Raw genomic sequence first — 26962 nt, 5'->3', positions numbered from 1 at the left:
TAGACATATGGCCCCTGGTACACAGACTCCTGAGGTGCGGCAGTTGCCTTCAAACAATGAACATTCTCTTCCTGGAAGACAAATCTGACATCATTCCACAAGGTCCGGAACAAGTTTGTGTCCACTCTCAGGATAGCCAGAAAACAACGTCCGGCTAAATTCAAAGCTGAACTCTCAAACCTGTCTCCTTCAAAGACTTGGTGGCACCTTGTTAAGGCCATCTGTGGAGTATGCTCCCCATCCATCCTCTTCCACACTTCAAATGGTGTCATTTCAAACAGCTGACTTTGCTCCAGAGAAGGCCAAATGCCTCAATTCTGTTTTCTTCAAAATATTTTGTACCTTTTGTACCTCATAGGTGCACCTCTTCTTGGAGAAATATTTAATGATAATTATAACGTCATAGGTCACGTGGTACGGGTGCAATCTTGGAAATAACAGAAAACTTTGCACCTCTATATCTCTGAAAGTGCTGCATAGAAAAAAATTGAGAAATGGCTCATTGTAAAGAACTCTCTGTGGGGAATAAAATATGTTAATAATGATGTCATAGGTGCCTCCATTATGATGTCATAATTCGACGAGTTCAAAATTTCATCCGATCAAGATTAAATTTCTTGAGCGTCATCTATGGATAAATTGGTTGAGAAAAAAATAAATAATGAGGCCGTCATCGGTCACGTGAATTGGCCGCCATATTTGTTTCAACACAAAATCCTTAAAAACCACTAAAGACACGTCCTTGTGAGGGTCTGAAATCTCTGATTGCTCTCTCTTGTAACCCTCGCCCGAGGAGAGGGTATTGCGTTTGAGTCCGTTTGTTTGTCTGTTTGTTTGTCTGCACAGAATAAATATGATTTTCTCTGAAACCGTTGGTCCAATTGACAGGAAATTTTCACCATAGGTGCAACTCCACCTGCATAATTTTTAGTGATGATTATGACGTCATAAGGCACGTGGTATGGCCGCCATCTTGGAAAAACCGAAAAACGTTGCACCTCTATATCTCCAAAAGCATTGTATAGAAAAAATTGTGACATGGCTCTTTGTAAAGAACTCTCCATGGGGAATAAAATATGTTAATGATGATTTCATAGGTGACTCCATTATGACGTCATAATTCGACAAGTACAAAACTTCATCCGATCAAGATGGAATTTATTGAGCGTCATCTAGGGATAAATTGGTGGTGAAAAAAAAAATAATGATGACGTCATCGGTCACGTGGTTTGGCCGCCATATTTGTTTTAACAGAAAAGCCTTAAAACCACTGAAAACACGTCTTGGCGAGTGTCTGCAATCTCTGATTGCTCTTTCTAGTTTATTCTGCATCAGTAGAGAAAGCGCCATCCCAGGCATTGAGCTGATCGGTGTGTACTCCGAATGATTGCATAATTTGCTGTACTTTCATCTGAACTCGTGAATGTTACTGGATGGGCTCACTGCATTCCTAACTGGTTCTATCTAGTCATAGTGCTGTGCTACTGGGGGAACTACTTCATTTATGGATTCATTCATGCCAACAAACCACACATAGAGAATGCAACTTTTAGAAGGAGAGATGAGGGGGGGAGCATAAAGAGGGGACATGAAATAGAGGGATGTTGAACACATTGAAGTGGTGGGGTTGGAAGGATGCACGCTTGTAGATGTGGAGGAGGGCACTGACATGTTGGGGATTGACACTGTAAAATAATGTGAAGGGGATTTGAATGTCGTGAGCAGATAACCTCTGCAAACTGGACTTCTCAAGATTCCCAAATTGGACATACAAAGATAAGGATCATGGGATGATTGAAAGGAATTTTTTGTTGAAGGCATGGAGAAAGGTGCTCTCGGTATGGGAGGGTTGATGGACCAAATAATTTGGTGAGAGCCATGTTTGTAAAATATGCCTTGTGTAGAAGAAGAAGGAGAAGGAGAAGAAGAAGGGGAAGAGATAGTGATTAAGAAGAAGAGCATATAGGTACTCATGATGGAGAAATAAGGAAAGTGTAGCATTTTAAAATGTTTTAAAAGCTTTTAAAGGAAGAAGCATTTCCTTCAATGAATATTCAGTTTGGAAATATTGAGAAAAGGGAAAGATCAAGAATGAAGTACAGGTAGAGATTGTGTTTTGGCAGAAAGAGATCGTGTTTTGGAGCACAATTTTTTTTAAAAAATATATCTTTTGAAGCAAGGAAGGGGAATAGGATAACGTTGAAGAGGCAGAAAGGATCACCTTTTAGGGGGGAAAAAGAAGCGGAACGAGAAACAACCTCATAAATGAGACAGATTCAAGGAGTAGCTCTGAGCTAGACAAAAGCATTTTCAATAATACAGCACAACAAAGTACAATTTAACACGGAAAACTGGACGAAAACACAAACAGCAACACAGGGATGAAAATATAACAGAAAAACATGACGGATCCGGTTTGGAAAACTTAGCTTTGATTGGGCAGTTTCACATTTGACATACACGTGGATCAACTCTGAATCTGTTGTTTCTCAAATGTGAGCATTTGCTTTTGTTTAACTTTCACTGGTTTATCTCTCAACTTTCGATCTGAAGTCAACTGTCTTGTTATTTTATACACTGTTGCCCTATCTCCTTTCTCGGATGCTGTTTGTGCCTCTTCCACTAATTCCCCAATGTAGTTTCACTTATCCTTCCTTGCACACCTCTTCAAAGCTACTAAGTTTGTATCTGTATACTTTTTCTGCAATTCCTCTTTTTGGACCTGTGTTTTGTAAATTTTAAGTTTTTGTTTTAATTTCATTCATTCCTCAATAAGTTTCCAAGTTTGAGTTGAGATCCATTTTTTATTCTTAGGTCCTTTGTTTCCAAGAACCTCTGCCTTAGTTCCAATATGCACCTCATTTATTGGGCCCTACGGTTTCACCGGAGGGGACTATATATAGGTTTGCTCTCCGTCCGTCCCACTTGTGGTTTTCCAGACTTTTTCCCTGTACCCTTTAACATATTCAACTGAAACTTGGTACATGGCTTTGGTATGATAAGTTACAGAACAAGTTTGAGTTTCGGGGCATTTTGTAACATTTTCACGGACTTCTGCCCTTTCTGGACTTAGAAAATATCACATCAGTAGGGGACATGTATTGCAAAGCAATTCTCCTTCTTGTTATCCTACACACTTCATCAATTACTTAAATGTTAATCCCATTGCTTTCCGCTAGAACTGTGAATCTGTTTTGTATTTCCACATTGTATTGGTCCTGCACTTCTTTGTCCTGGAATTTAATCTATTTCCCCTTTGTGCAGGTGCCCCTGCCTTCTTTAGTTTGAGTTATACTGTCGGTGTGCAAGTAGCAAATGCTGGTAGCAAGATATGTCAGCACCCCTCCCTAACCTCTACGTATGCCAGAGACCTTCTCCACATCCCCTATCATGTGAAATGATCTATCTGCCTCTTAGTTCTTCCATCCAGTGATGTCCATGTTGTGTTGTGAATGTTCTTGTGCAGAAGCAAAGCTCACTCCTATACAAAGCCCATTCACTTCGCGTAATTCCACTAATCTTCTTCCATTATCATTTTGTAGAATAATTCCATTTCTTTCTCATGGCGTGTTCAGGCTCGGTATTGTCCTCTCCCACTTTTGCATTTGTATCTCCCATTACACAGAGTACATCATGGTATGGTATTTCCTCTGCAGTTTTGTCTGTAATCTCTCATAGAAAGTGTCTTTGTCTTCTTCACTGGCATCGTTCATTGGCACGTAACATTGGATGATTGCCAATTTGGAGTGATTTGAGTAGAACCTCGCTTTTATGATTATTTCCCCCATTGATTGCTACTCCCTCACTGACCTATCCACTCCTTTCTTTCACAACGGTCCTACTCCTTCTCTGTGCAAATAATCTTCTCTGCATGGATTTAAAATGGTCTCCCCATCTCCAATCTTCATCTGCCCAAAGTTTTGCCATCGGATCTCACTCGGTCCAAGTGTGTCCAAATCAGAGTTTCTCCTCTCTTTCATAGCCTGTGCGAGCGAATCTTCCTGCTTCTCATTGTTCTTACATTCCAGGTTCTGACCTTACACCTTTTCATGGGTCGGAGGAATGCCTCTATCCTGGCGATACCTTCCCTTTGGCCTTAACTTCCAAAATCCAAATCACCTCCACTCATTCGTTCCTCTTTTCTCTCACCTGTGGAACCAACCTCCACATTCTCTTCAACCTCATTCTTCCCTACAGGTCTTCAAGACAGAGTTGTTTACCAGCATACCAGATCACCTCCAACAAAACCATGAGATTTTCTACCATTGTTAACCCCCCCCCCCCCCCCCTATAATTCCTGAGCCTACCTTCCAAATTTCCAGTTTTTCCTTCCTGAGAGTTTTCTACTGCATCCATTCTGTTCACCCCATATGCTCCTTTGTGTGCCCCATTCCTCCCCACACCCATTGTTTATCCAAGTCTCCCTCTATTTTATCCTTTATCCTTTAACTCTGCTAATGGTGCCACTCCACCCCTCCCTCTATACTGTTCCTTTTGTTCTGTTGCGTCCTGGTCCATTGAGAGTTCCAGCTCTACCTTGAGCCTCGACTGTATGCAGAGAAAAAAAAAAACTATGAAATGACTTGAGTTGCTCTTAAGGATTCTGTGATAGTGCTTATTTTATGGACACGTGTTATCGACCCAACCATAAAATTAACCACAACTAACCATCCCTATCCCCGTCTCCCCCTGGTCAATCCTTTTCCCCAACAGTGGCATGTCCTGTGCTGTGCAGTAATCATGGGCATTACAAGGCCGGTGTGTGCATATGCCTTGCTGGGTGGAAGGGCCGCGATTGCTCGGTCCCAGTCACCGAATGTCTGGAGCCTGACTGCGGTGGGCATGGCTCCTGCATTGAAGGGCAGTGTGCGTGCCATCCAGGGTACCGAGGAGATGCCTGCGAGGCGGGTACGGTTATCATAAGGCCATGTTGTGTGGGAGGACTAATGTGGGAAGAAGAATGTTAGCTTCATCAGTTTTTATGTCGTTCTCATGTAGACCATTTCACACACAGCAAAGCATCTTTGGGGCAGGGGTAAAAAGGAAGGTAGGGAAACTTAAATAATGAATTACCGGCCATCCATGGGCATAACTAGATAGATCTTCCTGGGTAAAAGTTTAGGGATATTTGTCAGAAAAAGACAATGACTGAAATGGAAAAGGCTGAAGTTGGGATAATGAGACATATTGAAAGTTTGTTATTGTGCCCCCAGTGAACTGCAAAGACCCAAATTGTGGAGGCCATGGTGTGTGTGTAAATGGTCATTGTTGGTGCCAGGCTGGTTGGGATGGACCACTTTGTGACCAGCAGCAGCCCAACTGTCCTGAGGCCTGTTCTGGGCATGGACGCTATGATGCAACCACACATTCTTGCCACTGTGACCTTGGCTGGGATGGCGAGAGCTGTGGGAAAAGTAAGACTTTGTTTTCATTTTGACTCTGTGTATATATATACTGTACAGTGTATACCACTGACATCATTTTCCAATCATACAATTGACAATTTTTACAATTTTAAATAAATTAACTAATTATTAACTTCTTTTTTTTTCTTTTTGTATACAGGATCGAGGCTCGTGAAAGAGCTAAAAGTGTTGAGCAGCGTTTTAAGTGTCGAGTGTTGTGTCGATTTAAGTGTTGAGCAGTCATATTTTGGTATCCGCATTACTCTCCCAGCATGCTGGGTTTCCTTTACCAAAAGAGTAATAACTTATTTTGGTTATAAATCCTTAAATAGGGCTGAGGATGGCTCAGGGATGTGGACTTGCCTTTGGGCTGTCTTGTCTGGGTTCAATCCCCAACGCATCTACCAAATGTCACCCTGATATTACAGAAGCAGAGCATTACATCAGTCGATCGGATGGACGTTAAACTGCAGAACCATCAGCTCACATAACCGATTCCATCCTGTTTTTCGTGAAGAGTTGGCTGTTGTTCCTGGCATCCTGTACAAATTTTGCCTTCAGCACTGAATCGGCGGTGCATCCCCAAAAACGAACAAACTCTCCAACACGAGGACATCATGAAACGCAGAAAACTAGAAGGGCACTCGGTAGAGCACATACTGGACCTCCGCCAGGCTGAACAGTTTACGTTTTGGATCCACTGATAGGCCTGGACTGCATCCGGATCTGAACCACAATCGAATCGGCTTGTTCTTGTCAACTACCCAACTCGTCCACCAAGTTTTGTCATCACCCGTCCACAACTTTTTGAAGCATCGTGCTATGTATCGTTTTTATTTGCCCTATCCCTCAATGTTTTCGAATTCGGCCCGTCTCAACGAACCGTTTCGCCCGATCTCTCAATGCTGAAGAATCACTTCCCAAATTAAAAAACAATTCTCGTATCCAGATCTTCACCAACATTAAATCAATTCGTCCTTGTCACACGCCCAACCTGTCCACTAAGTTTCGTCTGAATCCATCCATAACTTCTTGAGATATCCTGCCCACAGACAGCCTAACAGAAAAAACAAATAGGGGTGAAAATATAACCTCCGTACACCTTCAGTGGCAGAGGTAACTAGTCTCTCTATGGAATAGAGTCGGTCCGCATCGTCAGAATTAGGACAATTGATCTTCTCAGCCAAAAGAGGTGAAGTGACATTTTGGATGTCGGTGGTCTACTTCATCAAAGAAAGACAGGCCAAAGCAAGCAAGAGTGGGTATCAGGAGAGGAACCGTTTGAATAAATAAAAAAATAAAAAATTCAAATTTTTGAGAAGAGTGTTGCAAAGAAAATGAGAAGATTTAGAAAGAGAGAGGAAGGATTGCATAAAAGGGAAGAAAAGGCAGAGATATTGAGCGAACGGTTCAACTTTTATTCATCATTCAATACTCTCGTGGAAGAGGCTGTCATTTCCACAGGAATCATTTTATTACTTCCCACTCGGTAGAGGAGTAGTTTTCCCTAACGACTGCTCAGCACGATTCTTGTTGATTGCACTCCATAAGCCTAAGACAACCCCGATAGGGTCATTGCCTGGTGTCTCACGGGGCACCGAAGCGTTGGGCGCTGAGTATTGCTGGACGAGGCACTTTTCTGCGAGAGCAGGAAGCTGACTCGACATGGGAACGCTCACTTGCACTCTGATGTGTCATGAGCTTTGTTGTCTTAGGCAATTAGCTTCCTTTCATGGTGGCCTCGGAAGTGTGAACTCCTTGGCTGCCCTACGCTATGATTGACTTTTCAAGCTCAATTTGCTCTGGTGCTGTAATCGCCAATTATCATGTTAATGTGGCGGGCAAAGAGAGCTGGATTGTCATTTGATCAGAGGTATTTCATCAATACGCGCCTATGGCGACACGGCGCGTCACTTCAAGGTAGGAGTCAAACTAGGCGGTAGGAACACAGCACATCAAGCATGTCATAAGTGGGGAAACAAAGAATAGCAATATCGATACACATTGATCCATGATCATTTTAACCTGTCTTATTATGTGTGTTTAGGTTTTTTGTTTTTTCACCCCATTGTAACTCTTCTTTGTTATGTAAATCGCTTTGTTTGAAGTGACACAAAGGCAGCGTCCATTGTTCTCGGTATTTGTGCTAAAGACTGCATGTGTGGTAAGAAAAACAGGTTTTTTTTCTCCATGTCGCTTCGTTTAATATCGTGCCACAAAATACTGCCCTTCATATGACGTATAAACTCCTCGGTCATTGTAATAAAACATTTGTCTTTCACATTAATTTAACTTTTATTACTCATTAGTTTTAATTACTCTTGCTATCCTTAAACTTCTTGCTGAAGTTTCAGTTTCTGAAGTTTCTGAAGTCTCAGCAATATCGACAGAATGATACGTAATGATTTCTACGTTGGATGTAGAATGTTACAAACGGTTAACTTTGTGGTGTTGGACTCGTACACTACCAGTCAAAAGTTTAGGTACACGCAACATTTTTTGATATTTTACTGTTTAATGTGCAAAATGAACATAAGATGTGGACAAAACTCTTACCAAAGATATATTTGCTTATCTACTGAAAATACTCCTATATTGTGCTTCAATGCATCTTTCTTGTGCGAAATGTGGGTTTAAAGTAATTTTTGGAAATAGGTCGAAAAGTGTAATACTAAGTCCAAACTGAAACGCGTTTCATCTCAGGAGTCCTAAAACTGTTTACAAATACTCTGCTCTGTGTGGAATGAATGTTTCTGCTTAGTTTCTGAATGTTTTTGCCTTCTTAGAAAAGAAGGCCAATCGTTGAGACAAATTGCAAAAAAATTACAAGTGTCAGTAAATGCAGTTGCCTGTGCCATTAAACAACATAACGAAAATTGTAGAAATGCAGATAGAAAACGTTCTGGTCGACCAAGAATCACAACAGAATCGCTGGACAAGTAATCTGAATCACCAGTCTGCGCAACAGACGTCTTACAGCACCGGAAATTCGAGCCCAGCTAAACAGCTCCAGCATTGCAACTGCTTCAAGGTCTTCTTCTCTCAAAGTTACAACTGCCTGTCTTTTTCTGGAGTTAGCTGAGCTTTGGCACCCATGTTCATGCAATCTGAAACACAAAAACACTCATTAGATTGTACGGCCGGCCTTTCTGTAAACATTTTTTGCAACGCCTGGCAATAATAGACATTGCACGTGATGAAAAAACGAAGCACAAACATTCATTCCACACAGAGCAGAGTATTTGTAAACAGTTTTTGCTCCTGAGATGAAACGCGTTTCAGTTTGGATGAAGTGTTGCACTTTCCGACCTATTTCCAAAAATTACTTTAAACCCACATTTCGCACAAGAAAGATGCGTTGAAGCACAATATACGAGTATTTTCAGTAGATAAAGAGATATATCTTTGGTAAGAGTTTTGTTCACATCTTATGTTCATTTTGTACAGTAAACAGTAAAATATCAAAAAATGTTGGGTGTACCTAAACTTTTGACTGGTAGTGTATGTTCTCTTTTGCTGTTGGCACAAATCTCAACAACGTTTATAGAGCTTGTTTTCATATATTTAATGAGTGCGCAAAAGTTTTGGTGTAGAATGTAACCTGGAGTGACAAAGTATAACGATCCTGTTAATTATGCGTTACGCAAATACTAACAAGGCGTTGGGCTGTGTTTGTCAAGGAATCAAATAGTTTGGCAAATGTATGCTTGACTTGCGTCGATGTCTGTTTCTGCACATTTCTTTAATTATTTCTTGCACTCTTGAGTAACAACGACAAGTGATGACATTTAAAGAAGCACTCACACTCGCGCTGGGTACCTGTTATCAGATTATGCACAAGAAGTTTGTCGTCTAACTTGTTAAAGCTTCGTTTAAGGTAATTTACTATTGATCTGTATAGTTCACCCAAGTATCTGATGAAATGTAATATATACCGATAGCTAAAGTAGATAGATCCAGATGGTTTCTTCCATCTTGGGTTCATCGGTGTGGAAAACATGACACTTTGGTTATCGGGTGAGGCGTTTCCTTACCGAATCGGCTTTCTGTTTCCCTCCAGAGTTGTGCATCCAGGATTGCGGGGAGCACGGTGAGTGTGTTCAAGGCGAGTGTCACTGTGATGAAGGTTGGACAAGCCGGGCGTGTGACCAACGTCTGTGTCCACGGCACTGCGGTGCCCACGGATCGTGCCGGGAGGGCCGATGCCTATGTCAAGACGGCTGGCACGGTGACAGTTGCTCCATTGGTGAGGATTGGATTCGTATAGACACGTTAAATTCGAAAATGAGCTCTTTCTCTGTGTTGTTAAAATGTTTCTGTGTTAATGACTTGAAAGAAAAACGAACCATTTTTACCTCCGCCTCCTAAGGTGAATGGAGGTTATGTTTTCACCCCTTTCTGTTTGTATGTCTGTCTGTCTGTGGACAGGATATCTCAAAACGTTGAGGGCAGTTTCTACCAAAATTTGGTGGGTAGGTTGGTTATGTGACGAGGACGAAATTATTGGATGTTGGTGAAGATCCGGAGCCAGATACGAGAATATGAGGTGAAGATCCGGATCCATATAAGTGTTTCTTCACTATTGAGAGATAGGGCCAAAACGATATATAGCGCGATATCTCAAAATGTTGTGAACATATTTGGACGAAACCTGGTGGGTATGTGACAAGGAAGAACTGATTCAATTTTGATGAAGATTCAAATCCGGATCCAGATCAGAGAATTTTTTTTTTTCAGTGAATCTTCACCATTGAGTGATGGGGCAAAAACCGATATACAGCACGATATCTCAAAAAGTTATGGACGGATTCGGATGAAACTTGGTGGGTATGTGACAAGGAAGAACTGATTCAATTTTGATGAAGATTCAAATCCGGATCCAGATCAGATAATTTTTTCAAAAGTGATTCTTCAACATTGAGTAATGGGGCAAAAACCGATACACAACACGATATCTCAAAAAGTTATTTACGGATTCAGATGAAACTTGGTGGATATGTGACAAGGAAGAACTGATTCAATTTTGATGAAGATTCAAATCCGGATCCAAATCAGATAATTTGTTAAAAAGTGATTCTTCATCATTGAGTAAAAAAAAAACAAAAAAACAACAAACAAAACACCTTTAGAGGCCATTTTTCCCCCGCAAGCGGGGGTTGGCCTTTTTCGGGGACCGTGGTTGTTGTTGTTTTTTGGTCCCCTTTTTGAAGCAATGTTTTACGGCCGGATGCCCTTCCTGCCACCAACCCTGTTTGTCGCCTTTTTACGACACACAGGGAATTACCAGTGAACTGGTACTCAATTAGCCGACCTCGGAAGGTATGACAGGCTGAGTCAACCCCCCTGTCGTTAATTCAGCGATCGACCGGGATTGGAACCCAGGATCCTAGGATCCTAAGCCGGCACCCTAGCCGCTAGCCCAACACCAGGCTATTCTTCATCATTGAGTGATGGGGCAAAAACCGATACACAACACGATATCTCAAAAAGTTATTTACGGATTCGGATGAAACTTGGTGGTCAGGTTGTGGATGTGTGACGAGGACCAATCGATTCGATTTTGGTGAAGATCACAATCCGGATTCAGATACGAGGGTTTTCAAATTTTTAAGTGATTCTTCACCATTTGTGTGACAGGGCCAAAAACGATAAATAACATATTTCAAAAAGTTGTGGACGACTTATGACAAAACTTGGTGGATGAGTTGGTTAGCTGATAAGAACAACCAGATTACATTTTGGTTCAAATCTGGATCCAGATCTGGATCCAGATCTGACCCATCAGTGGGATACAAAACGTAAACCGTTTGGCCTGGCAGATATGCTCTCTATCGAGTGCCGTTCGAGTTTTCAGAACTGTTTTGCTGGTTGAAGACTTGACGTCTTCAGCGGATTACACCTTAATGTCGCGTGAAAAACAGTCACCAAATAATTTTAATCATACGAAAGTTGTTGGTTAACTGCCACATTGAAGAATAGCACTTTGCTAGGCAGGCCTCAATGACTAAACAAGAAAACGTCATGCGTAGCACGATACTTGCAAAATACGCCCTCCCCCAAAAAGCTCTTTTGGGTTTACACCTGTAAGTTTGAATTCGCTTTAATGCACTTCTGTTTAGTCCCCTTGACCCACTCCTCCCTCTCACAGATGGATGAAAGGACCGATAACATATACTCCTCGTGGCGGTTTTAAACATCCACGTGGTTTTAAACAACATCCATGCGAACATCCATGTGGTTTAATCACCGACCTGTATGCAAATCACAGATGACCGTGGGGACCTATCACTTGACATGCGAACATACAATATGCACCTGACAAGTTAATGCATGTGATGAGGCCTATGTTGACCTTTTGGCCTATGTTGACCTCAAATATACTTGGTGGCTGAATCAGTCACCAGATATGCAAGTCCTCTTCAAATTTCAAGTCAATTGGATGAAAAATGAGGATTTTAGAAATTTGGCCTATGTTGATCTTTTGGCCTATGTTGACCTCAAAGATACTTGGTGGTTGAATTCAGTGACCAGATATGCAAGTCCTCTTCAAATTTCAAGTCAATCGGATGAAAATTGAGATTTTAGAAATTTAGCAAAGTTGGTGACCTTTGGCCTATGTTGACCTTTTGACCTATTGACCCCAAACACAATAGGCTTCTGGCATTTGACCAACTCTACCATTTGGTGAGGTTTGGTGAAGATCGGTTGAAAATTGTGACCTGTAGGCCGGTGACAAACAAACAGACAGACAGACAGAGTCACAAACACAACCGACCAATATACTTGAAAAATCTTCGATTTTGCAAGTAATAAATCAAGGCAAAGGCTTTGACAGGTGTTTCGATAAGTTCTCTCTGCACTCACGTCTGCATCACCATCGCTGATGATTTTTGCTAATCACAAAGTAAATTGGACCCTGATTAAACAGTTACCGAACACAAGTGTGCTGAGAGTTCTCGGAGAGTTGTGACAATCTCACGGTTTGTTGTGACGACTTTGTTTGTCAGCGTTTCCCCTTCGCTGTGCTCCATTAATGATTGCATAGAGAATGCACGTTTATTACTTGTACTAATTGCTTGGCCACCATGACATTCAGTCAAATTATGTCATCACCTCCTTTATTACACCTGTCACAACAGTCTCAACATTCAGAAGAGCATTTTATTACCACTGAAGATTTGTCGTGTTGAGCTATGGTTGGAGGGGGACTCTTTCCCATCTATTACTCTATTTCTACCCAAATGTGTTTTCCTTCTTCCAAAGTCCTTTAACACCCTCATGGCCTTTACTCTCTCTTGAAATCCAGTATCCTCCTTTGTCTTCCATTTCTCAATTCTCATTTTATTAGATCAGCTCGACCATCCCCCTCACCCCTCACCCATATGTCTTTGTCATAAATAGATGCCCATTGACCCATTACTGTGAAATAATTGTTTCAAAATAGTACGGGAGTGGTTTAACTTGTTATAGGACAATGATACAGTTGTCTGTATAGACCGATCCGACGGAGGGTTCAATGGACGGGCGCCCTCTCTAGACGCCGCCATAGTTGGGAGGCGGCCGCTTCATTCGGCTTGCTCTCCAGCGTTCAGATTACATGCAGTTACCGGTCTCAGTTCACTTTGCCGAAAGAATGAATGATCGTTTTAAGGCCATTTTCCCCGCTGGAGCGGGGGTTAGCCTTGCAGGCCCCATGACAATCATGGTTCCCTGTTTGAGGCAATGTTTTTATGGCCGGATGCCCTTCCTGACGCCAACCCTTGGTCGCCTCTTACGATGGAAGCACAGGGATACAGTGTACCTATTCTAAATTGGGGTACACACCGTGATCATTCATCCCAGCAAGCTGGTACTCAATTTGCCGACCTCGGAAGGATGACAGGCGGAGTCAACCCCCCTGGCGTTAATTCAGCGATCAATCGGGATTCGAACCCAGGATTCTGGGATCCCAAGCCGGCACCCTAACCGCTAAGCCAACACCTCCCTGCCGAAAGAATATCGATACAAAATATATTTGTTTGTTAGATTCATTGGAGAAGATGGAATCGTGGACGATACGACCGGTCCACCGAGCTATACGACCGGTGAGGAGCCGGTGTGGCGGCCCGCGTGGAGGTGGACTCTGAGGGATGAATCCATGCGGGGCGGCAGTGATACACCCGCCGTAACCTGGCCGTATGGAAGAGTCGATGAAGCGATAAGGAGCCGGTGAGGCGGCCCGCGCGAAGGGACGGAGGCCCAGTCGGGTCTGCCAGACGAGTCACGACCCTAGTGATCAAGGAACTTGGGGCTCGGCAGCGGCCTTTTGGGGCCTAGCTGTAGTTGCCGTAGGTGGCCGGCCCGGGCGGAGGTGGACTCTGAGGGAAGAATCCATGCGGGGCGGCTGTGGTACGGCCGCCAAGACCTGGCCGTATTGAGGAGTCAATGAAGGGACGGGCACCTAGTCGGGTCAGTCAGAGGGGTCGTTATCGTAGTGGTCGAGAAACTCGGGGCTAAGGCGGAAGGGCGCTCGGCATGCCGTAGCATAGGGTACGCGGTTGCTAACAAAATAGGTTTGGTGCAGGTGGAAGTGGAAACCGGGTACCCCCAGGTGCCAGGTGCCTTCAGGGCGACATGGCCGTGTGCCTTCGGCGCCCGGCGATATCGCCGAAAAAGGGGTTTGTATTGTGTGCCTTGAGGTGCCAGGTGTCCACGACCACTCCACACGTATAGAGAAACACTTGAGAACGATTATCACGGACACTTTTCATGTACGATCGCGATGATAGTTGTGCTGGTGCAGCCAGCTGGAGTTAAGTTTGAATTGGGACGCCTCCCAGTAATGGCGGACGCAAGAGCGCCGCTTGTCGGCGAAGGGGGCACGATCGTCCTTATCGGATCGGTATATATATATATATATATATATATATATATATATATATATATATATATGTGTGTATATATATATATATATATATGTATATATATATATATATATATGTATATATGTATATATATATATATATATATGTATATATGTATATATATATGTGTATATATATATATATATATATATATGTATATATGTATATATATATGTGTATATATATATATATATATATATATATGTATATATGTATATATATATGTATATATATATGTATATGTATATATATATATATATATATATATATATAGTGTTGCGGATATGAGAACTGTATATTTTTTTTGATTGTGTGAATTGTTATTATTGTTTATTCTGCGCCCCCCTGCCTCCGGAGCTGTGTAAAGGTGAAAGGGCATCCCATAATTAGTCCACAAGCATACACGTCAGCCAAATAATAGAATACCCCTGTTTGATAGTTATCTCTTATTCTGTGTTTTAGGGTAAGGCTGTGTCTCCCATTAATTGAAGTACTCCATTGCACCAGTGAAAAAGAATAGATCCCCTTTCATTCCCATCCCCAAAATCTCCATTTCCTTTTACATCCCCTCTCGTGATTGCCAACCCTCGATTGCCAATTACCTCCCCTCCAATAACCGCCATTGACCACGAGGCAGGGTCGGAGAAGAAAGGCGTGTCTCCACCTCGTCATAGAGGGGAAGAGGGGCGTGCCCGCCCGTCGTCATCAAGGGCGGAGCGAGAGGGTCGCGTGACCAACCAGGGCCGAGGTGAGCACACCCATGGGCGTGTCCTGAAGGCCGGCGGCTTGATCGCTGGAGGCGCTATAAAAGGCGCGCACGCAAGAAGCAAGTGAGTGAGTCGTCAGTTGGTCGTCAGTGGAGGGTCAGTGGTTGCGTTGGTTGCGGTAAGAAGTCGGTGGTGAGAAGTGGTGGCGTCGAGTGGTCAGTGGTTACGTTGGTTGCGTTGAGTTGTCGGTGGTGAGGAGACACCAGGGCCAAGAGAGAGAAGGTTCAAGGTCAATTACCAGCAGTTGCGCCAGAGACGGCAGACGCGCCCTGAGGTGAGCCAGAGAAGCAGCTTTGGCTCCACAAGCAGCGTTGACTCCACCAGGCAGCTCCAACCCGTTACCCCGCGGGGACCAGATAGCGGTGGCATCGGTGGCCGTCGAGGTCCAGCCGACGTCCCGTGCGGGATCAAGCCCGAACCATCTGCCCCAGCTGAACCTTCCCATTCCTCCTTCCAGCATTCATTCCTTTCCTCCACCCTTCTTGTGTACGTGAGTTTGTTCTGTGTGTCTTGTCCCTGGGTATTTAATTAAGTCTGGATAAGCTAGTATTTGCACTGTGTCACCTGCGTCTTATGTGTTGTAAATAAACGTGACTGCTTGCTTTTTGCTTATGTGTGTAAATAGTAAATAAATTCAGTAGTATTTCCAAACCTTTCTTTGCCTTCGTCTTCCTCTTTGCATTCGTCGTTTTAGTCTTTTCCCTCATTGAGCAGCCGCGGTGCGATCCGGCCAACGTTTGGGTGGAATCGGGTTCTAATCGGGGAATAACTGTTCAGTCGCGGAGCCTTCGCTCGGCAAAGTAACATCTAAACCGCGATCAGTAACAATTGGTGTCGGGAAGTGGGATTGGACCCGAAGCGCGCTTAACGCGCTCAAAATTATAAAGTGCTGGAAATTTGTGTTGTTGTAAAGGAAAACCCGAATTTTGAAATCGCGCCATGGCTGGTCAAGGCGATCGAATGCCGGTGGGTGAGCTAGAGGAGGGGTTAGGAGTAACCCAGGATCAAATGGAGGGGAGCAATGAGGAGGCGGTTGAGGGAGTATCAGACGCACAAAATGGCGTCCTCGCGCATGTGGGTGTAGCGGCACCAAATTTTGCCGCGCCCTTTGTACCAACGGTGGAAGACATGCAATTATTTATGGCTGAAATGGAGGCCCTTTTGGACAGGAACAGTGAGCGATTGTTAAAAAAAATGGATGCTCATGGTGAGCGAATGGAACAATGGGGAAACCAAATTGAAGCAACAACGAACGGAATGAGGGCCGATAGGGAGGAAAGGGAGCAGAGGAACAGAGACCGCAAGTTGGGCGAAAGGGTCCCAGGGGTGCACGAGGAGTTAACGCGGGTCGAGAAGCGCCGGTTAAGCGAAGCAGAGAAAAGCACGGGTACAATGACCGGGGTAGAAATCGCGACCCGGGGTTTGGAAAAGCCGGCGACCGATGAGGTAGAGGGAATTTTATTAAAGCCAACGGTCGTCGAGGTGAACAAAGAAATTATGGGTATAGTTGAAATTGGAGAGACCGGGGACTTAAAGTTAAAAGAGCAACAATCGGAGGAAGGAATGGAAATTGCTCAAAGTCTAAATGCACATCCTGATGCTGTACTCGCTAATCCAAATGGAAGTTTGCAGGTTTTGGTGCAGGGAGGAAGAAGAACCCCGAAGGTGAGACGTGCTGTTGTGTATTGTGCTGGGAGATTTTGTAAGAGGATGTTTAGCGACAAAAGAATTGTCGCGCGCTTGGGATCGAGGAAGCATCCGGGCGTTGGTGAAGGGTCCCGTGTGAGTGGAAATGGCACGCGTGTGAGGAAAAAGTGTGCGTCGGCGAGTGGGTGTGTTATAAAGTGTGGGAGTGAAACCGAGTGCGAGCGAGAATGCACGTCGGGGTGTACGGAGTGTGACACGAGGAGTGAGTTGGTGGTGGAGCGGGTGCGAGGATGCACGCTTGGAATGGTTGGGGGTGTGCAAGGAAGCACACCTGAGTTGGTGGTAGCGCGGGTGTGGGAGAGCCCATGTGAGCGCGTTAGTGGGTGGATGCAAGAGTGCACGCCCATGGTGAGTGTTACGGAGGACGTAACGGAGGAGAGGAGTGGACCAAAGTGTGCGCAAGAGTGTGCGCGAGAGGTGTGGTGTGTAACAGGGAGAGCGTTAGTGGAATGTACGGACGGCGTTGGAACGCCGGGTTTTGTGAGGGTGAAAGGGGTAGCGTATGCGTGTGAGCATGCAAGTGAAGCATCGACGGTAACCGGGTTAGTGGTTAGGGCGACGGATAGCCGATGCGAGCACTCGGGGCGCGGTGTGCTTTGTTGGGTGCGAGGCCCGGCGCGGATCGATGCTGCGTCGTTTCTCTTCGAAGCGTCGTTGCCGATTCGGGCTTGGCCCGCCCCGCACGGTCGAGTCCGGGCCTTGGCGGGCGAGGCGACCGGTCCGGTTCAAGGGCGAGTGGGAGGAAGCGGAACGGTGCCCCCTCGTGGGGACGGGGTTCCGACCAGGGGAGATTGAGCCATCGGGCCCGGGACCGCAAGGTGCCGCGCCGAGATGGTGCGTGGAATCTCGGTCCAACCAAACCACCTCCCTTGAACCGAAAGCCGGACGGATTCAACCTGCAGGCGACCAAACCACCCGAATTCATTGCTCGGCTTTACGAACCGAGTTTAATGATGTCACGACGCACCGAGGCTAGGATATAGTGGACTGTGATGATGATAGTAGTGATTTGATACGAAATTTATAATAGTGGGTAGAATTGGCAGTAAATGGAAAATTTTTGAATTGGTTGGAATTTGGACGAGCAAAATTGATAGAGGACCTCCCCGATGTGGTGGGATGGCAAATCCACCATCCCTCAAAGGGGGGGGGGGGGCAAAGGAGCACTAGGTTTATGGGGTTGATGGCAGTGAAAACTAGCCCGGGTGGGTTAGGATATGGTGTGTAGGGCCCTAGAAGATGACATTAGGTGACGTTAAGGTTAGTTAGTGACAAGGATACCTGTAGTGGGGACGCAGGTAGATTAGCGTGGATGATAATGACGTGGGAGCGCAATAGTTTAAAGGGACGACTGGGAAGCGCAAGTTTCAGAGGGGAGTAGTTAGCTGAGATGATGCCGTGTGTTTGAAGATTGAACAGGTGTGATTGAACAGGTGTGATTGCACAGGTGTGCAACTGAACAGGTGTGTGGAGCAGTGTATGAGTGAGTGAAGGTGATTGTGTATTGTGCTGACCCAATGGTCCAGGAAGAGGAGGAGGGTGCGGTGCAGGTGGCACCAGGTGATTGCACAGGTGTGCAACAACAGGTGTATGTGGCTGTGTCGAATAAATGGTAGTGTGGAATAAATGGAGTATTGGAATGGATGGTCGTGGAGTGAGTATGGTGGAAATTGTGGAGTGGAGTGGATGGTGCGAAGGTGTGAATGGGGGAAGAGTGGACCCCCATCACGAGTACCCGGGGCGGGTAGTGTAAGTGTTAGGTAGAAGGTATAGGTAAATTGTGGTTGGAGATTGGCATTTGTGGTGCGGTTGCAGATGGTATTGTGGATGGGTGCATTAGTGTTGTGGAAATGGCTGGGCGTGTAGCCTGTTAGTGTGTGTAGTTGGTTGGGCGCTCCACCACTGTGAGGATGTCGGCCAGGTGAGGCCGCAGGTGGGCTCTGGGAGCCGGTAGTAGTTGTTGTGGATGGGGCCCGAGGATCCGGAGGACGGACCCGGGTAGCCCAGTGCCAGAGGGCACCGAGTGGGGTGACAGAGCCAGGAGGGGCTTTCCCCAGTTAGTTATGTTAGGGTGAGGAGCTAGGCAAGCTCGGGTGGCAACTACAGTGGTGGAGGTGTGCAGGTGGGTAGACCTGCTGGGAGAGCTACACGTCGCAGCCCAGAAATTGTGCGAGGGCACCGGGAGATGAATCGGGGGAGTGAGACCCCAAATTGAGAAGCACCACAGTTTGGTCAATGGGAATTGGTTTTTAGAACCCATAGTGTAAGTTGGCCAATGGATTGGCAGGGAAAGACCCCGGGTAGTGTAAAGTGTGTTAATGTCATTTAGAAAGTAGTTAGGATGAAGTCTCCTCGCACCATCTGCATCCACTCACCTGAGGTGACAGGTACTCCACACCATGCCATGTTTTGATTATTTTTTATGATGCAAATGTTTGGATTGTGAGACGCATCATGACGTGGGTGTGACATTGTGCTTTGATGTTCCATCTCTGCCTCCTTATGAGGATTGATGATGAATTTGGTGATGGCAAATTTTGAAGTAGAGGGATTGTGGCGACGAATTTGGTATAGAGGAAATATGGGGAGATGTGACAGTAGCGACGGATTGGTAATGTGTAGATTTTGTACATATGGGGTAAGGGCAAGGGTAGTGTAGGTGACGGGGGGGTGACGTACGGTAGGGACGAGCTTTCTCATTTCGCTCTCCGTACGCATTTCGCCTTGCATTGCCTTATTGATGTGTACCCTTGTGACCTTACCCCTCGCTCATTTGTCTTTCCCCTTTTGTCTCCCACATGACCTGTGCGCCATTGGGCGTCGAGGGGAGCGTGCGTGGGTCGGCCATTGTGCGCCCGAAATTCCCAGAACCAGCTGTCTGCATCGATGCACCACATTATGGACCACATGCCTGTGGCCGAGCACCACTTATGGACCCCATGGGTTGGGGCATGGCCCCTCTGCTGGAACCGGCCATGAGGGCCCGAAATCTTGCTGGCGGACCTTGGCCACAGGGCACCAATGCCCCACAGGTGAACCACACGTAGTCGGCCCTGTGGGCCATAAATAAAGAAAATAAAAAGGACACATTGGGCACACTTTATTGCAAATAGGCCGCCAGTAAGAAAATGAAAGAATGACAACATCTGGAAGAACAAATAATAATAACCAGCAGAGGGAGCCGAAGAGCAAGAGATCACCTGCAGGGTTAGGGGTTGTTGATTTATTTTTTATTGTTGAACACTGATGAACTATGGTGACTGCACCGATTGGTGCTTGAGGGTGTGTATTGGTGCGTTTTTACGTGCTTTCATGGTGCATTGATGCAGAGCAGACTGTCTCCCCCCCAGAAAGAACAATCACAGGTCCTGGGTTAGTTTTGTAAATAAAAATAGCGTCATTGTAAATAATGCTTCCCACCGTCAGTGTGTAGTTTGAAGACCATGCCGCAATTCGGTTAACTGTGGGCGTAAGTCTGTTAGGCAGGGTGCAATGGAGCAGCGGGACACATTTATTTATGTTTTAAAACTGTCGCACTCAGGGTCAGGTTAAAAGTAGAGGGAACTACACCTACGTGTCACACTAAATAAAAGTTGTAGGCCCGGGACGTGCCTAAGAGGAGGAGGGTGCAGTGTTGCAGATATGAGAACTGTATATTTTTTTTGATTGTGTGAATTGTTATTATTGTTTATTCTGCGCCCCCCTCCCCCCTGCCTCCGGAGCTGTGTAAACGTGAAAGGGCATCCCATAATTAGTCCACAAGCATACACGTCAGCCAAATAATAGAATACCCCTGTTTGATAGTTATCTCTTATTCTGTGTTTTAGGGTAAGGCTGTGTCTCCCATTAATTGAAGTACTCCATTGCACCAGTGAAAAAGAATAGATCCCCTTTCATTCCCATCCCCAAAATCTCCATTTCCTTTTACATCCCCTCTCGTGATTGCCAACCCTCGATTGCCAATTACCTCCCCTCCAATAACCGCCATTGACCACGAGGCAGGGTCGGAGAAGAAAGGCGTGTCTCCACCTCGTCATAGAGGGGAAGAGGGGCGTGCCCGCCCGTCGTCATCAAGGGCGGAGCGAGAGGGTCACGTGACCAACCAGGGCCGAGGTGAGCACACCGATGGGCGTGTCCTGAAGGCCGGCGGATTGATCGCTGGAGGCGCTATAAAAGGCGCGCACGCAAGAAGCAAGTGAGTGAGTCGTCAGTTGGTCGTCAGTGGAGGGTCAGTGGTTGCGTTGGTTGCGGTAAGAAGTCGGTGGTGAGAAGTGGTGATGTCGAGTGGTCAGTGGTTACGTTGGTTGCGTTGAGTTGTCGGTGGTGAGGAGACACCAGGGCCAAGAGAGAGAAGGTTCAAGGTCAATTACCAGCAGTTGCGCCAGAGACGGCAGACGCGCCCTGAGGTGAGCCAGAGAAGCAGCTTTGGCTCCACAAGCAACGTTGACTCCACCAGGCAGCTCCAACCCGTTACCCCGCGGGGACCAGATAGCGGTGGCATCGGTGGCCGTCGAGGTCCAGCCGACGTCCCGTGCGGGATCAAGCCCGAACCATCTGCCCCAGCTGAACCTTCCCATTCCTCCTTCCAGCATTCATTCCTTTCCTCCACCCTTCTTGTGTACGTGAGTTTGTTCTGTGTGTCTTGTCCCTGGGTATTTAATTAAGTCTGGATAAGCTAGTATTTGCACTGTGTAACCTGCGTCTTATGTGTTGTAAATAAACGTGACTGCTTGCTTTTTGCTTATGTGTGTAAATAGTAAATAAATTCAGTAGTATTTCCAAACCTTTCTTTGCCTTCGTCTTCCTCTTTGCATTCGTCGTTTTAGTCTTTTCCCTCATTGAGCAGCGATCCGGCCAACGTTTGGGTGGAATCGGGTTCTAATCGGGGAATAACTGTTCGGTCGCGGAGCCTTCGCTCGGCAAAGTAACATCTAAACCGCGATCAGTAACAATATATAAGTATATGTATATATATATATATATATATATGTATATATATATGTATATGTATATATATATACCGATCCGATAAGGACGACCGTATATGTATATATATATATATATATATATATATATATATATATATATATATATATATATATATATATATATATATATATATATATATATGTACGTATATATATATATATGTACGTATATATATATATATATGTACGTATATATATATATATATGTACGTATATATATATATATATGTACGTATATATATATATATGTACGTATATATATATATATATGTACGTATATATATATATATATATGTATGTATATATATATATATATATATATATATATATATATATATATATATATATATATATATATATATATATATATATTAGGGTGGTCCACAGATACGTATATGTAATATTTAATACTATTAAAAATCCATGCTCCACAAGGCTGCCCTTGTTCCTATGTTTATAGAGATCATATGAACCAACTAGAACGCCACTCAGTGGAGCGCATACGCCCGCCGTGGGTTTCGTTGGAATAATACATTTTGTTTGACATCCCCTCTCCCCAAAACAATAAATGAAAAAGAAAGTAGGCCCTAACTATCAGAGAATTAATTTTGATATATCTCGGAATTAGAGGAGAAAAACATCATTTAAGAATAAGAATAAAAGCTTTAATGCAGTAAAACAGAAAAAATCTTTCCCAAAAAAATTTCCCAAAAAAATTCCTGGATCCGGAATAATATCCTGAGCTTCACCAAAAACTAATCAATTCTTCCTTATCCCAAGGGCAATCATCCCACCAACTTTCATTCAAATCCGTTCAGAACTTTTCCAGATATCTTGTTCACAAACACACGAACACACACACACACACACACACACACACACGGACACGAGTGAATGCATTACTCCCTGGCGGGAGTAAATATGAGGTCAATTGGAACTTATTTAGAGGTTGCTCAAAAAATAACATTTTTAATTTATCCTGTTTTTTTTTCAGATAGCAGAAACTCGCAGCTCTTCCACAGTTTGGTTGCTGGGCAAGTCTGAAAAGGAAATAATATGTGGGGGACTACCAACCAAAGGACACACATTGCAGAAAATGGTGTACCATCACATGCAAGAACACCATGCAGTTCGTGAAAGTGCCAAACTTTTAGTGTACAAGCTGTGTGTGCATACTGGGAGAAAGCACGAATTCCAGTGCAGAGAGTAGATTCCTGTGAGCGCCAACTTTTGAAGTTGTATGATGCCTACAAACTGGTAAAGAAAAATAGAACCAAGACATTCGAAAACTATAGAGTGAAGGAGCAGATGTTCAAAGATGATCTTCAATCCCTCTTCGATATCTCACCAAATGATGCGCTTGAGAAAATGACGAATGAAGAAGACAAAGCATTCCTTATCATGCAGCGTGAGGATCCCTCAAGTTCACGTATGGGATCTGTTCTGTGGACAACACTCTGGCAGTGAAGGAGAACAGAAAGCGTATCAGGCTTGAGAATGAAGATAAAAGAAAGAAGAAACATGCTGCTGAGACTCCAACAGCAATGCAATCTGTTCCATCAACATCGGCTGTGGTTGATGATGATGATGAGTCTGAGATTGAAAGCTCCGATTCAGGGGACAATGAATTCAAACTCCAAAGTCCATCTTCTGCCAAACAGGCGAAAAAGGCTCCCATCAAGGTGATCACTCCAGCAATAGTGGCAACTCTGGACAGAGTAAATCTCTCAGATCGGCATGCTGTGTTTGCGGCCAGTGCTTTTGCACAATCTCTTGGTAATACCATTGAAGACAAGTGCAAGCCAACAATAATAAATAATTTGAGTAATTGAAAATAGATAATTATCGACGAATTGATGTATGATGCTAAAAATTCTGTATCTTATTATTCATTAAAATTTGTCAACATTTTGAGCAACCTCTAAATATTGTCCAATCAAGCTCAAATTTTCACCACAAACTACGTTCTTCAATAGGAATAGGGACAGGCTTGTGGAGAAATGAAAATCCAATCTTCAAATTTTTGGACTATATATATATATACAGATATATATATATTGTTACCGACGTGGCTTGGATGTTATTTACCGAGCGGTTTATTGGTATGACCACGTCTGCACAAGTTACCCGATTGTGCCCGAACGTTGACTAGCCGCGCTATGCTGGCTCAATAAGAAAAAGAAGACACCCGGCTGGATTACAATCACACAATACGACACCAACGTTTCGATTCTCAAGTATATTCGTATGGAAAAGGTTAGATTACAGGGGCTAGAGGTATATTACAGGAAGACAGGCACTTAGACACACTCTTATATTAACCCCGGACAGACGACAGACACACGGGACAAAATGCTGACTCACACGGGGGTTGATGAAAAGGACAGCGGGTATCGATGGCTCAAGGTGCACTCCTGGCTCAAGGCAGAATCGACTCGGTCCGGTCCAGAGATGCGGGGAGGTATCGTCGCGCTGGGGGTGGCGGTGGCTTCTCTCTCCAGTCTCCAAGCTGAGGCGCATCTGACGTCACATCCGGCGCGTGGCCGCGTATATCCGGCGGGGAGTGACACGCCCTCGGCTCGTTAGCTCCGCCTCGTGGAATCGGCACGTTGCTTCTCATTGGGTGCGTGCGGGGGGGGGGGGTTACTGGCTCCGCCCCCGACGAGGAGCTGACAGCCAGCCCCTTCGGGGTAACCCCGTGGAGCGCATGGTCTGGAGCTAATCGAGCCGGTGTGAGGACGCATCCTCCCCCGCTCCGCCGCCATCTCCTCTGTTGTTGTTGTAATTGTTGTTGTAGTTGTTGTTATTGTTGTTGTTTGGGGAAGAAGATGGGAGGAGGTATGGGAAAGGTCCTAAACTCACTACTGGTGCCATATAATCACATTCTGGTGCAACGAAGAGTCATAATTAATGGAAACGAGGCCTTAACTGACATAGATTAAGAATAACTAGGAAGATGTCCGAAAGTTGTCTACGTGTGGTGCGGTGGACCTGGGCACGACATTTAATGGGGGAAGAAGGGGAAGGTCGGCTCTACTGATTGTTATTTACATGCAATGGGACTAGGGAATGGGGGATTGGGGAAAGTTGGGGAGTATTGGAGAAAATAGGGGAATATTTACAAGCGGATATGGAGGCCAAATTCCATATTCGCAACATTGCACCCTTCTCTACCCTCGGGGCGTCCCGACCCGATAAATTTTTACCTACTTTAGTGTGGCACGCAATGTAGTTCCCTCTACTATTAACTCTACCCTGAGTGCGACAGTTTTACAGATATTCACAAATGAGTAAATATGTCCCCCTGCGACGTTGCACCCTTCTCCTCACAGAAACACACCCACAGGATAACCGAATCCGGAAAGAATTCTCAAACTACACATACAGCCGGTAGGGAGCATTATTTACAAGATTACGCTGATATCTACACTACGATCCAGGACCTGTCTTTGGAGGAACACATGCAGATGTTATGCATAGAGAGAGCGCGCTTGCCAGCATCGATACACCAACCCACGAGTGCTCTGTGGCCGACGGCCTTTAATAACGTGCAGAGCACCCTTTCCGAGCATCAAAAGCACCACCCCACCACCAATCGGTGCAGTCACCATTGTTCATTGGAATAAAAATAAATTCGACAACCCCTAACCCTGCAGGTGTCTCTTGCTCTTCTTGTGGTGCACTTGGTGTTAATTAACAGTGGTTCACCTTTATGGCATAGGTGCCACGTTGACCCATAGGTCCTTCCACGGGTGGTGCTTGGCCGCAAAAGAGCTGCGGTCCATTGTGGGTGGCCACAAACATTGCGGTCCATATGGTGTATCGATCCAGGCAGCCAACAGCGAAAGTGCAGGCCCACAACTGCGTAGCCAGCACCTCTCTCTCCTCTCTCTCTACCCCAAAGCCAGATCCTCGGAGGTGGGAGACAAAAGAAGAAACAAGTGAGTAAGGTGGTAAGGGCGCAAAAGTGCACGCAATATAAGGTAATGCACACTGGGGGCACATGGGAACCAGGTGAGACAGGTACGTTCCTATCGTACGCCCCCCCCCCCCACCAGGTAACCTACATGGCCCCTCCCTTACCCCTTACTGTATCCACAAAACACAACACTACCCATAAACATCTACTTTACAAATCAACAAACATCCCTACTGTCTTCCCCGTTCCTCCCATAAACCAAATTCGTCTTCTCTCCCTCCTAACCAATCAAATTTGCCATTTTCAACTCTCATCAAAATTTGCCATCTCCAACTCAACATCATAATTTGCCATTACCAATTCATCATCAGTCCCTCCTAGGGAGGGAGAGATGGAATCACCCCAATGTCTCATCCACGTCGTGATGCGTCTCACAAATCCACACAGCGATTCATCTCCTGCAACAAAACAAAGAAAACACAGGTGTGGAGTCATCATCATCACCACAGGTAAGTGGCTGCGTATGGTGCGACAGGTTCATCAATCCTAACTATCTCCTAAATGACTTTAACAACTTTACTCTACCCGGGGTCTTTCTCCGGCCAAACCATTGGCCCTCTTACACTATGGGTTCTAAAAACCAATTCCCATTGGCCAAACTGTGGTGCTCTTCAATTTGGGGTCTCACTCCCCCGATTCATCTCCCGGTGCCCTCGCACAATTTCTGGGCTGCGGCGTGTACCTCTCCCAGTGGGTCTACCCACCTGCACACCTCCACCACTGCAGTTGCCTCCGAGCTTACCTGCTCCTTGCCCTAACCTAACTACCTGGGGAAGGCCCTCTGGCACTCTCCCCACTCGGTGCCCTCTCTGGCACTGGGCTACCCGGGTCCATCCTCCGGATCCTCGGGCCCCATCCACAACTCTACCGGCTCCCAGAGCCCACCTGCGGCCTCACCTGGCCGACATCCTCACAGTGGTGGAGTGCTCAACCAACTACACACACTAACAGGCTACACGCCCAGCCATTTCCACAACACTAATGCACCCATCCACAACACCATTCTGCAACCGCACCACAAATGCCAATATCCATCCACAATTTACCTGCACCCTCTACCTAACACTTACACTACCCGCCCCGGGTGCTCGTGAAAGGGGTCCACTCTTCCCCCATCCACACCTTCGCACCATGCACACCACTCCGTACCACTCACTCCAACTCTCTCCACACACCTGTACCTGCACACCTGTGCTCTCACACCTGGTGCCAC

At 45.3% G+C, this 26962-nt stretch overlaps 1 protein-coding gene across 1 annotated transcript in view; it reads left to right on the top strand.

Moving 5' to 3' along the window:
• Positions 1 to 26962, top strand: part of LOC137439239 (teneurin-3) — a 319589-nt gene that overhangs the window by 166400 nt on the left and 126227 nt on the right. Inside the window, exons 11-13 of the mRNA XM_078768166.1 lie at positions 4714 to 4908; positions 5214 to 5414; positions 9466 to 9651. Coding sequence (XP_078624292.1) covers positions 4714 to 4908; positions 5214 to 5414; positions 9466 to 9651 — 582 coding nt within the window. The remainder of the gene's footprint in view (positions 1 to 4713; positions 4909 to 5213; positions 5415 to 9465; positions 9652 to 26962) is intronic.

This window comes from Myxine glutinosa, chromosome 14 (genome assembly GCF_964187855.1).
Source record: "Myxine glutinosa chromosome 14, kmMyxGlut1.1, whole genome shotgun sequence".
Classification (NCBI taxonomy): Eukaryota; Metazoa; Chordata; class Myxini; order Myxiniformes; family Myxinidae; genus Myxine; species Myxine glutinosa.
The sequence above is the reverse complement of the archived record's forward strand: the minus strand, read 5'-3'. Positions and strand labels throughout refer to the sequence as shown.